At 41.1% G+C, this 13,165-nt stretch overlaps 1 protein-coding gene across 1 annotated transcript; it reads right to left on the bottom strand.

Annotated features, from left to right (window-relative positions):
* Positions 1-420: 420 nt before the first annotated feature.
* LOC109782482 (uncharacterized) lies at positions 421-12,671 on the bottom strand. Its single transcript, XM_045231138.2, has 14 exons — positions 10,251-12,671; positions 9,239-9,500; positions 8,864-9,083; positions 8,644-8,770; positions 5,305-5,517; positions 4,802-5,230; positions 4,006-4,164; positions 3,495-3,515; positions 3,343-3,401; positions 1,842-2,639; positions 1,616-1,747; positions 1,357-1,502; positions 1,090-1,161; positions 421-944 (listed from the first exon to the last, which is right to left on the bottom strand). The coding sequence occupies exons 1-10, from the start codon at positions 10,389-10,391 to the stop codon at positions 2,549-2,551; spliced, it is 1,722 nt and encodes a 573-aa protein (XP_045087073.1). The 5' UTR covers positions 10,392-12,671; the 3' UTR covers positions 421-944; positions 1,090-1,161; positions 1,357-1,502; positions 1,616-1,747; positions 1,842-2,548.
* Positions 12,672-13,165: the final 494 nt, after the last annotated feature.

Here is a 13,165-nt window from a genome sequence, read left to right as displayed (position 1 = left end):
TTGCCATATAAGCAAATTTCTTGAGTTGGACTTTATGTTACCCTTGAAGTTACTCCCACTATAGGTAGTCTTAGAACGTCCATTATCTTTGGTAGTTGACGCGTATTATTTCTCTTTATCTCACCTGTAATGTAAACAGCAGCAGCCCAGGGGTATAGCGAACTCTATATATAGCCTACCCCTGGTGTCCACTTACGGGTTCAAAAACCTTTGTATTCGCAAATCCATACGCAAGAAACATCTCTACGCGAGAACATGACTAGGGCTTTTACTTCCACCGAAGAGGGGTCTGGACCTGTATAATCCTTGTGTCACCTACTTGTGTCTCGAGAGATCAAGCCTCGTTCTACTATCCTCTTACTGTTAATAGCTAGATGGTTCAGATTGACTCATAAATTCTCTTTTTTCTGGTTAACCCATAAATTCTCTTTTTTCTGATTAACCCGTAAATTACCTTTAATCTATAGTATAATACATAGGTGGATCGGATCCCCAACCATGAGATTGTTACTTTATAGCGTATCTCTTCATTCAGAAGTCATCACCTAGACCATTTTCAAGCAAATGTATATACCCTTTCACTCTCGAGCAAAAATAACTAATCTTCATGAAACCATCATCTTCTACACACAATCTAGATAATGCCCACCTCTGTGAGAGAGTTGGCTGGTTGTTGAGCTCCGAGCGACACTTTTCATCTCCAAAAAGCAATAGTTCAAATTCCAGATCTAGGAATTCGTGATGCTGGACATGATGGTCAACTACGTAGACGTGCCATATGTATCACTTCGAGAAAAATGAGTTATACTCCAAAGTGGTACTAGCTTTGGATTTCCAAATTTGTCGCTGATAAGGAATTCTCATTGCTGCCTGTGCTACCACCTTGTTCTTCTTCATCACGAATTTCCATCAACGACACTCCAGTTTTGTGTGCAACTACAAGCCTGCAGATAGATAAAAGAACACATGCTTTTACTAATCTATATTCATAGGAAACGAAAAGGATGTAAATGACCACACTATCTATATAGCTAAGCATGCTACGAAGGGGAAGTAAGAAAATTAATAAGAACTAGAAATATTGATTACCTTCCTGATCCCACCAAACATGCGAGACCCACAACCCATCCACTATCATGAAAGTTATGTATTCTCTTGAGCCTGGAAAATATGAAACACTCAGTAATTTACCATTATAGAGGCTAACCGGCATGTGTGTGTGCGCGCGCGTGCATGCGTGCAATGTCATGTAGAGGTGCCATGTTCTCAAAGTGTGTGTGTGTGTGTGTGTGTGTGTGTGTGTGTGTGTGTGTGTGTGTGTGTGTGTGTTTGATAAGGGCATACTCTAGTGGTTACCTGAAATCATTTGAGCTCCACGCATGAACATCACCATCCTTTGTACCTGTAATTAGAACTGGAAGATTGGGATGGGAAACGACCTGAAAAACTGCAGACTCATGTTCAAGTGTATGAACGCACTCCTTCTTGTCCATGTCCCATATCTGATATGGAAAATAAAAAAGAAACAAGGCACACAAGGATGTTAGAAATGTTAGAAATACTGCTGACCATCACATGTACGTTACTTAATGTACTTTCCAACATGATAGCCGACCTTGGCAGTCGCATCCCAAGAGCCACTAATCAAATACTGCTGACCATCACGCGTGAAGAAATCCAGGAAGTTCACTACATGCCTATGCCCAAACAAAGTATACTTGGATTTGGGAGAATCAATACTCCAAACCTGAACACCAACCATAAGAGCTTTATTGTAGTATCCCGCCTTCATCATTGAATCAAACATTGCTTAGCAAAGAAATAAGAGAGAGAAGAAAAACCTTTATTGTAGTATCATGCGAAGCACTTGCAAAACTGTTGGTGTCCTCCGGGTTAAATTTCAGGGCCATGATAGCAGCCGAGTGCTCTTCAAATGTCTGTATGCAATTCAGGTCCCAAAGCTTTATTTCCGTAGCACATCCTGACAGCACATACGGCTGGGTTGGATGAACGGCTAATGTACACCAAACGTCTGCACGACCCAGAGCTCTGAAACTCGTGACTTTTCGCATTTCCTTTTCGTAGTGGTACACATGGACGACACAGTCAGATGACACTGCCACAAACCATCCCTTTCGTGCAATGAACTTAACATCCGTAACTGCAGTGAGAACTATCATCTTATTAGCATATCAGTGTACATATGGTGAAAGAAACTTATGTCGACAAACAAGTCAGAGAGCTTGCCAGGTTCTGCTGAGACCTTAGTCAAACCGGCCACTTTCTGCCAGTAAACACAACTGACTAAATTGTTAGTCCAATGTAAGCAAATATGACCTAAATACACACTCAATAACTGCTGAAATACTGCCATGAGAAAACAGTGGGTAAAAACATTTGCCATCTACCATCACCAAACACAGGCTTTTCCTGGTATTTGGCAATCAAAAGAAACTGCATATGCTCTTATGAATAAAATCAAAATTGCTTGGGCTGCGAGCATCTTTTTTGTACAGAGGGCACGAGGTAATAAATTTCTTTCTTTGTCTTAAATAGTAACTACCAAAGCAATACAGTAACTTGCCTGTGTGTCATAGTTCCATGTCTTAACATTCCCAAGTGAGGTACCCACTATAATGCTGTATGATAAGAAGGTATTAAATGCAGGATAATCGCAACTAGTGCATTCACTTGAAAAAGAGGTTTAGGCCTCCCTTGGTTCATAGGAATATTGTAGGAATTGCAAAGGATAGAAACTTTGTAGGAAAAATTCCTTTGGAGCCCTTTGGTTTGTAGGAATGGATTCATACTCCTATGTACTCCCTCCGTCCGGTGAAGTGTGTGCATTTGGGTTTAAAATTTGTCCACAAAAGAGTGCACTTCTATCTTCCCAATGCACTTTAAATTAAGAAAAAATGTTTCTCTCTTATCACACGGTAATCAAGACCAATAACATTCTACGCATGGTCTCCTCAATTTCTACATGCACTTAGCTCATTGGGGCTTAGGTAATTAAAGAGGAGAGAGATGGTGGCTTGCACCTTTCCAATGCATTTTTTACTCCACTCCATAATTTGTCCTAAAATTTCTATATGTACACTTTTCACCGGACGAAGGGAGTAGGATAGGAATCAATCCTTCACATTTCAAAGGAAAAAAAACATTGGCCAAGACTCAATGGAAAAATTCCTATCCTATGCATCAAATAACATCTCTTTATCTATAGGATTTGAGATGCATGTCATCTCACTTCCTATGATTTTCATATTCCTATACTATTCCTATCTTATGAACCAAAGGAGGCCATAATATTCAAATGCCCATATTATTCTATGCACTTACAACGGCTCTTTCTGATGTGCATCTATGCAATAGATTTTCCCAGCTGTATCATCTATGATCTGACAAAGCAAAATTCATGTGAGCATTTGAGAAACCACCCCGAAGATGGAGGATCTGGGAAGAGAGGAAAATGAATACCCCAAAACCAATACCTGTATTAAAGGTGGCATTGTCTGCTGCGTTGTTAGTGCATCAAAGAAGAAAAACAAAAGGAAGCATCAGTACAATTCACTAAAGCATCAGTACAAGAAAATCAAAATATAAGTCACAAGACCACAAAATTACGTTTCTATGTATATTGTAAACTATATTTTCTGTTCGTAATTTTACATTATAAAAAGTATTTTTTTACGATCAATATATATTTTCTTACATTCTCGTTTGACTACCGACATCAGGAAAAATTACGATAAGTAAAATATGGTGCAGTGATAAAAATAGAGGGGGTGAACAATAACTATTCTTCACCCTGGGTGATGAATAGCCCGACCCTACAAATATAAGGGGACTACTGTGATTATATGGACGTATCAAAATAACTAAAAAAAGAATTGATCTAGAAGTATATTAATTTGGCATTCCAACTACAATCAAAGATCATTTGCACCGACCACTAATTAGATAGACAAAGTTGTGTAAGTTAATATTCTTAGAATGACGCACCTCATTGGCATCAAGAACCACATCCAAATGCACCTCATCAACCATGGTGTCCGCCTCTTTAATGAGCTTGTTTGTAGTTATATCCTCAATTGCAAGGCCATCAATCATCACTTTGGTCCACACAGTAGATTCATTGGCACGATCTGTGAGGGCATTGCCCTGTGGTTGCAATGTTATTCCAACATTACACTTGGATCGTGGTGTGATAATGCCTTTGTGTGGCTGTGTGCAGTATGCAAGGGGTCTTACACCCCTGGTAACCAATACTAGTTCACATATCCCAACTGAAAAAAAATACTCAAAATATCGGACCCCGAAAGCCATAGTTTCCCTTTCTGAAATTTGTCTTCATTACTTTTCTGACATTGTTTGCTCTTACTTGCACCATTATTCATTACACACAGGTTTCACTTGTATCGGCTGATAATTAACTAGACAAAGCATTGCAAAAAGTTTTATTTCTTAGATTAGCGATCCTAGTGGTTGTATCACGTGTTGATGCACACAGACACAATTGGTGAGACATATCAACAAACAAAATTATGACTTGTGATTTGTCAGCAAGAGTTAAATTTATTCCTATTGATTTAATACTTCTTGAAAAAGGAAAGAAGTGTAAGCTAATCTAATCTACATATAATAGGACTACTGGCTATATTGTGGTATTAAAATAATTGAAGAATCAATTTGATCGAGATGTTTATTAATTCGGCTCTCTAACTACAATGAATGATCATGTGTGCTCAATGCTAACTAAATGCAAAGCTTTGCAAGTTAGTATTCTTAGACAACTCACCTCACTAATTTTGTCACTTGCTTCTTGTGGCCCACTTACATCAAAAACCACATCTAAATTCACCTCATCAACCACATTGACTGTCTCTTTGATGAACATGCTTTTAGTAATATCCTCAAATGCAATACCATCATTCACTTTGGTGCTCCACACAACAAACTCATTGGCACGCTGCATATCTATTGGCACATTGCCTTGTGCCTGCAGTGTTATTTCAATGTTACACTTGGACCGTGGTGGCATAATGTCTTTCTGTGGTTGTGTGTTGTATGACTTGGGGCTCATATTTTGGACATTGAAGGCAATGTAAGAGTCTGTCTCATTGGTTAGCTGAATCTCGCATGACATCTGTTTGTTAAGGGCAAAAGGGAAATGTAGTTTGAGTGGCTCAATTCCAAGCATATCATCCTCCTCTAGGCAAGAGCTTATCTGCAAGAAAAGTGCAGGACATATATGTATTCAGTACGATAAAGATACATGGCCAGGGACATTCAAGACTTTACCTTCCCAGATGTATATTCGTTGGCATTGTTGATTTCCTCGTTTAAAACTTCCATGTGGCTGATATCATTTATTATATCCCATATAAAGGGCCGCTTGGATGGTTCACGTTCTTGGCAGAGTAACCCAATTTCGATGCATTTTGCTACTTGTTGGTAGACCAATGGTGTTTCCTTTCCTGATTTTTTCCATCTGTGTCTCCATCTCCTAAGTACCTGTCATCCCACAAAATATGGCATAAATAGAATAAATCAAAGAGTTTTAAAAAATAACCTCAAAAGTGATGGGACATGATGACTCGTACCACAAAACCCTTGTATGCGTCTCTCTCCTCTACACATAGTTAGATGCAGGTGCTAGATGCCTAGGGTCGATGCAAAAAAGTCTATCATCAAGCACGTAAGCTCCTAATATCTTTTCCCAAATTGAGCATCACATGTGTTCTTTTTGCTTCAAGAGAGATGAAAAAGGCTTGATACATAAAAAAGTCATAGAGATAAATGTGGATGACCATATAGATGGATTTTCTCCTCGCATGCACGTAGTGAAGGTGTGGGTACTAATTCGTTCTTCTGGATATTGTTGATTTTATATATAACCTACTTTCGTGTTTAATCCAAACTATGTTTTTAATATTATGCAAACTACTTTGTTTATAGGAATTACGTGAATATATCTGGTGCAAATATGGTTGTATATATGTAGCCTTTTGATGCAGGTGCAAATATGGTTGAATATATCTCGTTGTATATATGTACTTGAACAATCTTTTGATAGTAGGATAAAATTGGCTTTATGCAAAATAAAATTTAGAGCTTTCCATTTTAGCCATATCCTTGCATATAGATGATAGGTCTCATTTGGGTGTCACTTGTCGGTCCACTCAATATACTAACCTGCATGACTGCAACTTATCATGTCAAGGATTTTATATGACGAGTAATGGATGCGACGTAGGGTTACGATGTCCATACTCAACTTTGTCAGTCGCGTTGATGGGACTCCATAGTTTTATTTGTTATTTTTTGCTGTGCGAACTAGTCTGTGGGCTATGAGGTAATAAACACTCTGGATTTACATTATATTCTTAGATGTGATTTTTTTGTGGTATTTTATCAAGTACTATTTGTGCTAGCTACTAAGATTCAGTTTAGATAGTAGCATAGTGACCACAGAGATTCAGATACTACCATATCTGGGTCGTTACACATTCTCCCAAAAATATAGCAACCAAGGAAAACACATATTGGACGCTTGGTCATTTTATTTACTTCAAGCCCGCACGCTTGGGCACTCGTTTACTCAAACCCTTAAGAATTCAAGAAGAAGAATCTATTACTTGAACTAACACTACTACACCGACATACAAAAATACTATTAACACTACTAGACTAACATATAAAAACCATAGAGATGCGGGTGACCACCGAGATGGACTTGGGGTGGTGGAGGAGGCGCCGCACAAGGTAGTTGAGGGGGAAATGGCTTCTAGCGCTCATAGTCAGGGCGAATCCCTAGCCAGGACACACACATGTGTGTAGAGGGCAAAGAGGACGTTGGAGCCGACATCGAGGTTGATGGTTTATGCCGTGCAATCGAATCATCTCACCAATAAAGCCAGACAGAGGAAGTTGAAGCCCTCTAAATAGGGGGTACATCAATGAAACGGTTCTTTCGAGAAGAGGCCTTAGGCAAAATCTCACTTACAGTAGCCCCCCTCCCCCCCCGCCAGGGGACTACATCCTTGCTCGTGATGAGCCCCTTGTAGGCTAGGAGGCCAAGGCCTTCTTCAGTGTATGTGGACGTTGGAAATGGTCTTCTTGACATGGAAAGCTTGTCATTGCAGGACCAAGTGTCATTGGGCGCCCCATGTCATGCCCATTTACAAGTCAGCGGCAAGATGAAGAATTAACCGTGATGCCTTGGTCTATTTCCCGCATCGAAGCTCCGTGTGGTTACATCCATCAATACCCTATTCATGCCCGAATCCTCAAGGTTTTACAAAGAGATTGTAAGAGGTGGGGTGCGTGAAACTAGGAATAAATACACACGGTGTGAACAAGATCTTTCAGAGATGTCATATGGGTCGTGTCATCACCATTTTGACTGGATAGGATGGAGTTTGCTTCAACCATATGCGAGATTATCACAATAACAAAACAAATTTATAGGAAAGTGTGCAATGCATGCATATCTTCATCTATCAATGAACAAAAGATGATAGTCCATATCCTTCTGGTTTATCTTCTAGGAGATGGGAATTCTGAGAGGGAAAGCGAGTTTTTACTTAGAGCACATCTTAAGGAAAAAACTCGTAAAACCAAGACAAGATACCCGAAAATCCGAAGCAAATTACTCAGTAAGTTCTAGGGACGACCTTCTCAGAAGCTTGGTCAGAGAAGTTCTGACCTACTTGACAATACTCATGTTCAACACCATTCTGAGTATTGTTGGGGGCATGTCGACGAAGATACCATTATTCATATGAATAACATATTTTTTGTAAAAGACACGATGACCTGACTGCATTTGAGTACATGTTTTCCTAAAAGACCCTCTTAGGCTAAGCAACAAAGGGACTCAGATGCGGATAAGGAAGAAATCACATGGAATATAGATGGTTAGCCAATTAAGGGATATAGGTAGGATCTCGGTGGCAAGTCTGTTTGATCCAAATTTTAAGAAAAGACAAGAATGCATATAAGAAGCCCGAGGCCATGCAAGAGGACAACCACAATTGAAGTTATGAAACATCTGTCAAGCTCTAGCAGATCTAGTGTTTTAGCCATCCGTCCACATACATCCTTGCAATCACCCCCAAAAGATACAGGATCTTCAAGGTAGGACGTAGAACTTTTACCCACCTTGGGGGCCTAAACCTACGTAGATCTGTCTCTCGTGTCATCATTCTCATCAGTGCATCGCCGACGGGATCTTGTGTCAACCCTAGTTCCTCAATTTTGACTTGACTATGTAGATACGACTGACCCAAATCATGCACTAATACCGGTGCCACATGGCTTAAATATAAATGTTTCTAGCCATCATATGAAGCTACCATGTGTTGGCACCGATTTAAAACGGTGGAACGGGTGATATGGAACTCAATATGGCGAGCTGCTAAAGCGTTTACGTTCCGGTGCTGTGCTTGTTTTCGAGTAAGACCATCATGTTGCTTATATTTTCATTCTAAATATGTTCTTATACTAGATAATCCATCCAACACCGTAATATGCAAATTAAGTAGGATTATTAAGAAAATGGTAACCAATATGCAAGGTAGAAAGTTAGGATATTTCTACAAAAAAGATTGTCTGCATGGCGAGATAGAACCCTCTTACAGTGTTGCTATTATTGAGGATCTCCTTTCCTCCCGTCACTAGCTCAATGATTATTTTGCCCAAACTGTACATGTCTGATTTGAATGACATTTTCCCTTCAGATATGTACTCTGGAGCACAATATCCTCTGCAAAAAAAGGTCGGCATTTCAATGTATTACAGCATCAGAAAATGTGAAAGAAGATGCCGAGAAATTATGATGTTTTGATGCATAGCTTACAGTGATCCGAGACGGTCTTCACTCATGGTTTTTGACTTTTCATCAAGTCTTGATAAACCGAAATCTGTGATTTTCGGCACCATATCATTATCTAGTAGTATATTGCCAGGTTTCAAATCCATATGATATATGTGCTTCTCCGTGTGCAGATGATGCAAACCTTCACAGATTCCTCTAATTATTCCATAGCGTGTATTCCATTCCAGTCCTCTTAATTCATCTACATAATGCAAAAAGTAACAGTGAGCCATAAAAGTTTCCATCATTTGATTTGTGCATGTGCTAAATTGCATTATGAATGTATATATCACATCTTGATCCTGGAAAATAAAGATAAGTTAGTAAAAATAAGAGCTTGTTGCAAGAATGACGTACCAGTAACATACTTTTGTAGACTTCCATTGCTGATATACTCAAAACAGAGTAGTCTTTCTCTTACCTCAGCATAAATATGTCGTTTTGATCCTGCAATTTGTATGGCTATCTGATCTGTGCTAGCACAGAAGCCAAGAAAGCGTACGACATTTTTATGTTTAATGTTCAACAGGCTGTCGACTTCTCGATAAAATAAAGTCTCATTGATTGAATGACTGTTCCTTATCCTTTTAACAGCAACGTTCCCATTACGAACCACTCCCTGTTTAACTTCTCTTGTGAGCATTCAAAAAGTGTTTAGCTGAATTTGAAGGTACTGTGCAAGAAAGATAATACAGAAGTTTGGGATGCAGCAACCGACGGAAGCCCCTTTTTCCCTGAGAGCACACCTAGGGGCTGTTTGGTTCCCAGCCACAGTTTGCCAAGCCAACATTTGGTAGCCACAGTTTAATTGGCATGTGTTTGATTTTTGCCACACTTTATTGCCCCTATGGCCCACTTGTCATAGAGACAATTTTTTTGCCAACTTTTGCCAAAGTTTAGCGTCCAATTTCTCAGCCACACTTGTGTGGCTTGCCATACTTGTGTGGCTAGCCACACTTTGGCTTGGCCACACTAGTCTCCAACCAAACAGACCCCTAATGTTACAGTACAATTGCACCACCACACATGCACATATATGCTAGGAAAAAGGTTTGTAGCTCCATGACAACCTTAAGGCGGTTCCATTTTCCAAATTAATGTTGGATACTATGTTCGATCCTAGGACAGAATTCCGTAATATACGACACAAAGAATATACCTGGTTGTCTGACTTCAATATATACCAGATACTGCTAGAATCAAGTAGCATCTTGCAGACGAATGTAACATCTATATATGGTATTTACTAGTTGGCAACACCGATTATTAACATAGTTTTGCTAACTCGGGGACTGCTCAAGCCAACATAAAATTCCAAGTGCGATCTCTAGATATCATATGCCTGATTTATGGTTAAAAAGCAATTTACCTTATAAACAGTTGCAAATCCACCGTGACCGATTTCTCGATCATCTGAGAAATTTTCTGTGATATCCTTCAAAAGTGCAAGTGATAGATTTGTCGGCTTCTCTCTTCCATCAAGTATACGCTCCAGGACCTCATGATCCATGTACGATGTATCTGATGTGCAATCAGTTTGACAGTATGCAGTATCAACATTAGAAAAAAGAGGTTTGTTCCAGATCAGCGCTATTTAAGGCAGCATATGGTAATTTTAGAACAATTGTCTATAGTAAATCGTTCGTGCACCGACCAATATTTAAGGCAACTGTACCTTTTGTGATCTTCAACGAAATAAGGAAACGCAAATGTGCAGTGCAATAGTGGGCGCCTGAGTTTATGCTTTACATATTTATGCATTTGAAGAAATCCATTCAAGTTTATTTGTGTGCATCGTGTTAAAGCCTATGCACCCACAATCAAGGGCCGAGGCAGGTCCTGTAGAAAGCCCTAGTGCAAGGCCCAAAACTCTCTACCAAAGACTTATTATTGGCGGTTTCTGACCTTTGATGTCCTCACGATGGAATCAAGTTAGTTGTGGAGATTTTACTTGTTCCACTAAGCCGGCCACAACAATTAATTCCAAATGCAGCTAATGTATGCATTCCTTTGAGATAAGACGATTAATTGCATCTTCCTTTTTTTTCTTTACATCTTAAGTATTACTCCCTCTATCTCATATTAACTTTCGCTCAAACGGAGTTAATCCTTCGAGCTTGTGGATGAATAATACGCCTTCCTCCATTCTATCCCTTATTGAACAATATATCCTTATTTGATATCAAATAAAAACTGCCATGATGGCACTCCCTCAAAAAAAAAAACTTTCTAAATTTTAATCACAAAGTTTGTGCCTCTCCTTACCATGTTCTTCACAAAGCCAGCAATGGAAGATCCGGTTGCCGGTAAAACAGAGGCGGTCACGGTGTTGTTGCTCTCTAAGATCCACATCTTGCTATATATGCCGAACCACTCAAGTGGACTAAGACGGTGTTAGCTGATGGAAGTTGGTTGAGAAGATGATCCCTTGTTTGGTGTTGATCATAGAGTAGTAGGTACGCTCTTTTATTTTGTTTTGCTTTGTTATGTTGAACTTCTCTAAGGCTGGTAATCCCCTCAGACAGTCTGGCAGGTTCGACACATGTTTTCTCAGCTTTGCAAGTTCGTGACCAATGTGCACATTTGTGCAAGTTCATAGATTTTTTTGCTCTTGAGGAGCCTACCCTTTTGAGATAAGAAAACTAATCACATTCTCCCCTCTTTACATCTTAAAGTATTAGCTTTCTAGTAGTTTGGGTTTTAATTGCAAGGTTTGTGCCTCTCCATGTTCTTCACATGGAGAGGAGGTCAGGGTGTCGTTGCTCTCTAAGATCCAGAAACTGATATGCCCTAGGGCATCGCCGATCCCCTAAATTCTAAAGGAGTAAACGGCCGAGTAACGAGCAGATATGCTCCTTAAAAAATGGCCGTTCCTAGCCGACCCCCTAAATTTAACGGAGTAAAAATTTATTTGGCTTAAGCATTTCATGAAACACTTGCTATGCAGCAAGCAGCGATGATGGCGACCACACCATCAACGTCGGAGAGCATGTCGGACACGCATGTCGCAGTAGGTCACGTGCCCGGTCACCATTGTCGGTGCTGCCGATCACCGCCGTGTCTAGCCTTCGGTTACCCGTGTGGCCGCGGCGGGTTCGGCGTCCTGTACCACTGCGTGATCGCGGACGGATCGGTGGTGCTGCTATGGGCGCAGCAGAGGAGCGTGATCCTCGACGTGGCGAGGGGCTGGAGTACATGCACTACGGCATGAAGCCGGGATCTACCACTACGAAGATCTACATGCACTACGGCGTGAAGCGAGGGGGCTGGAGTACATACACTACATGCACAACGGCGTGGAGTGCATGCGCGTGGCGGACTTCGGGCTGGCACGCCGGAGCCGGGACGGGCAGTCGCACCTGACGACGCGCTGGAGGTGATGAACGGCCGGCCCGGATGGTGCTGGTCACGGACTGGGCGGGGACGCTCGTCGCCGGCCGGACGAGGGAGGTGCCGGTGGAGGCTCTGCTTCGGGAGAAAGAGTGCCGGGCGACCGTGGCGGCCATGGAAAGGTTCGTGCTCGTCGGCCTGCCGGTCGCAGACGAGAAGGTATCCACCAGCATGCGTCGGCGCCTGCGCCTACGCCAGACGAGGGAAAAGGGCTGTAAGGTCGCCGACGAGGTTGCCGGCGAGGCCCAAAGCCACCGTCGAGGGAGTGCTTGACAAGGGGGCTTCACACGAGTCGCCAGGCGGCCACGCACGCGAAGGAAGTCACGGAGGAGTATTTTTATGAGTCGGGGAGGCCGTGGAGTAAAATTTTACCCCCTCTAACGATTATAAGGGATCGGCTAAGTGTTGGCTAGAGGATAAAAAAATGTTTTTACTCCTCTAAAGCTTTTTAGCGTATCGCCAGAGATGCTCTTATAAAGTTACAAATCAGGTGGACCAAGAGGATGTTGGTTGGTTGATGTCCGTTGAGCTGAAAAGATGCTCTCTTATTTGGTGTTGATCATGTACGTACGTTTGGTTCTATGAGGCCTTAGTATGATAACTTCTCGACTGTTTACAACAAAAAGTTTTACCGACTCCAGCGAGAGAGGGGCGATGACGGCGGCACGCCTTCAGCTCGCTTCTATGCTTGTAGTCGTCGCTATGTAGTCTACATATCTGGATGTAATTTTCATTGTTTCTGGTTTCAGTTGTATTGTCATGATTGAAGATGAATAGATTGATTTTTTTAAAGTACTACGTACGCCCCTTTCTTTTGTTCATTTTATTATGTTCAACTTTTCTAGAGCTTATCCCCGAAGACATCCTAGCTTTCTATAACACTAGATGGAACAA

The sequence above is a fragment of the Aegilops tauschii genome, chromosome 7 (assembly GCF_002575655.3).
Source record: "Aegilops tauschii subsp. strangulata cultivar AL8/78 chromosome 7, Aet v6.0, whole genome shotgun sequence".
Classification (NCBI taxonomy): domain Eukaryota; kingdom Viridiplantae; phylum Streptophyta; class Magnoliopsida; order Poales; family Poaceae; genus Aegilops; species Aegilops tauschii.
This window is presented reverse-complemented; position numbering and strand designations above follow the sequence as displayed.

Coding starts and splice junctions, on each gene's coding strand:
- LOC109782482 (XM_045231138.2), bottom strand. CDS start 10,391: ATGGATCATGAGGTCCTGGAGCGTATACTTGATGGAAGAGAGAAGCCG. Junction 8,771..8,863: donor GAAGACCGTCTCGGATCACT/GTAAGCTATGCA, acceptor CTTTTTTTGCAG/AGGATATTGTGCTCCAGAGT. Junction 5,231..5,304: donor ACGAATATACATCTGGGAAG/GTAAAGTCTTGA, acceptor CTTTTCTTGCAG/ATAAGCTCTTGCCTAGAGGA.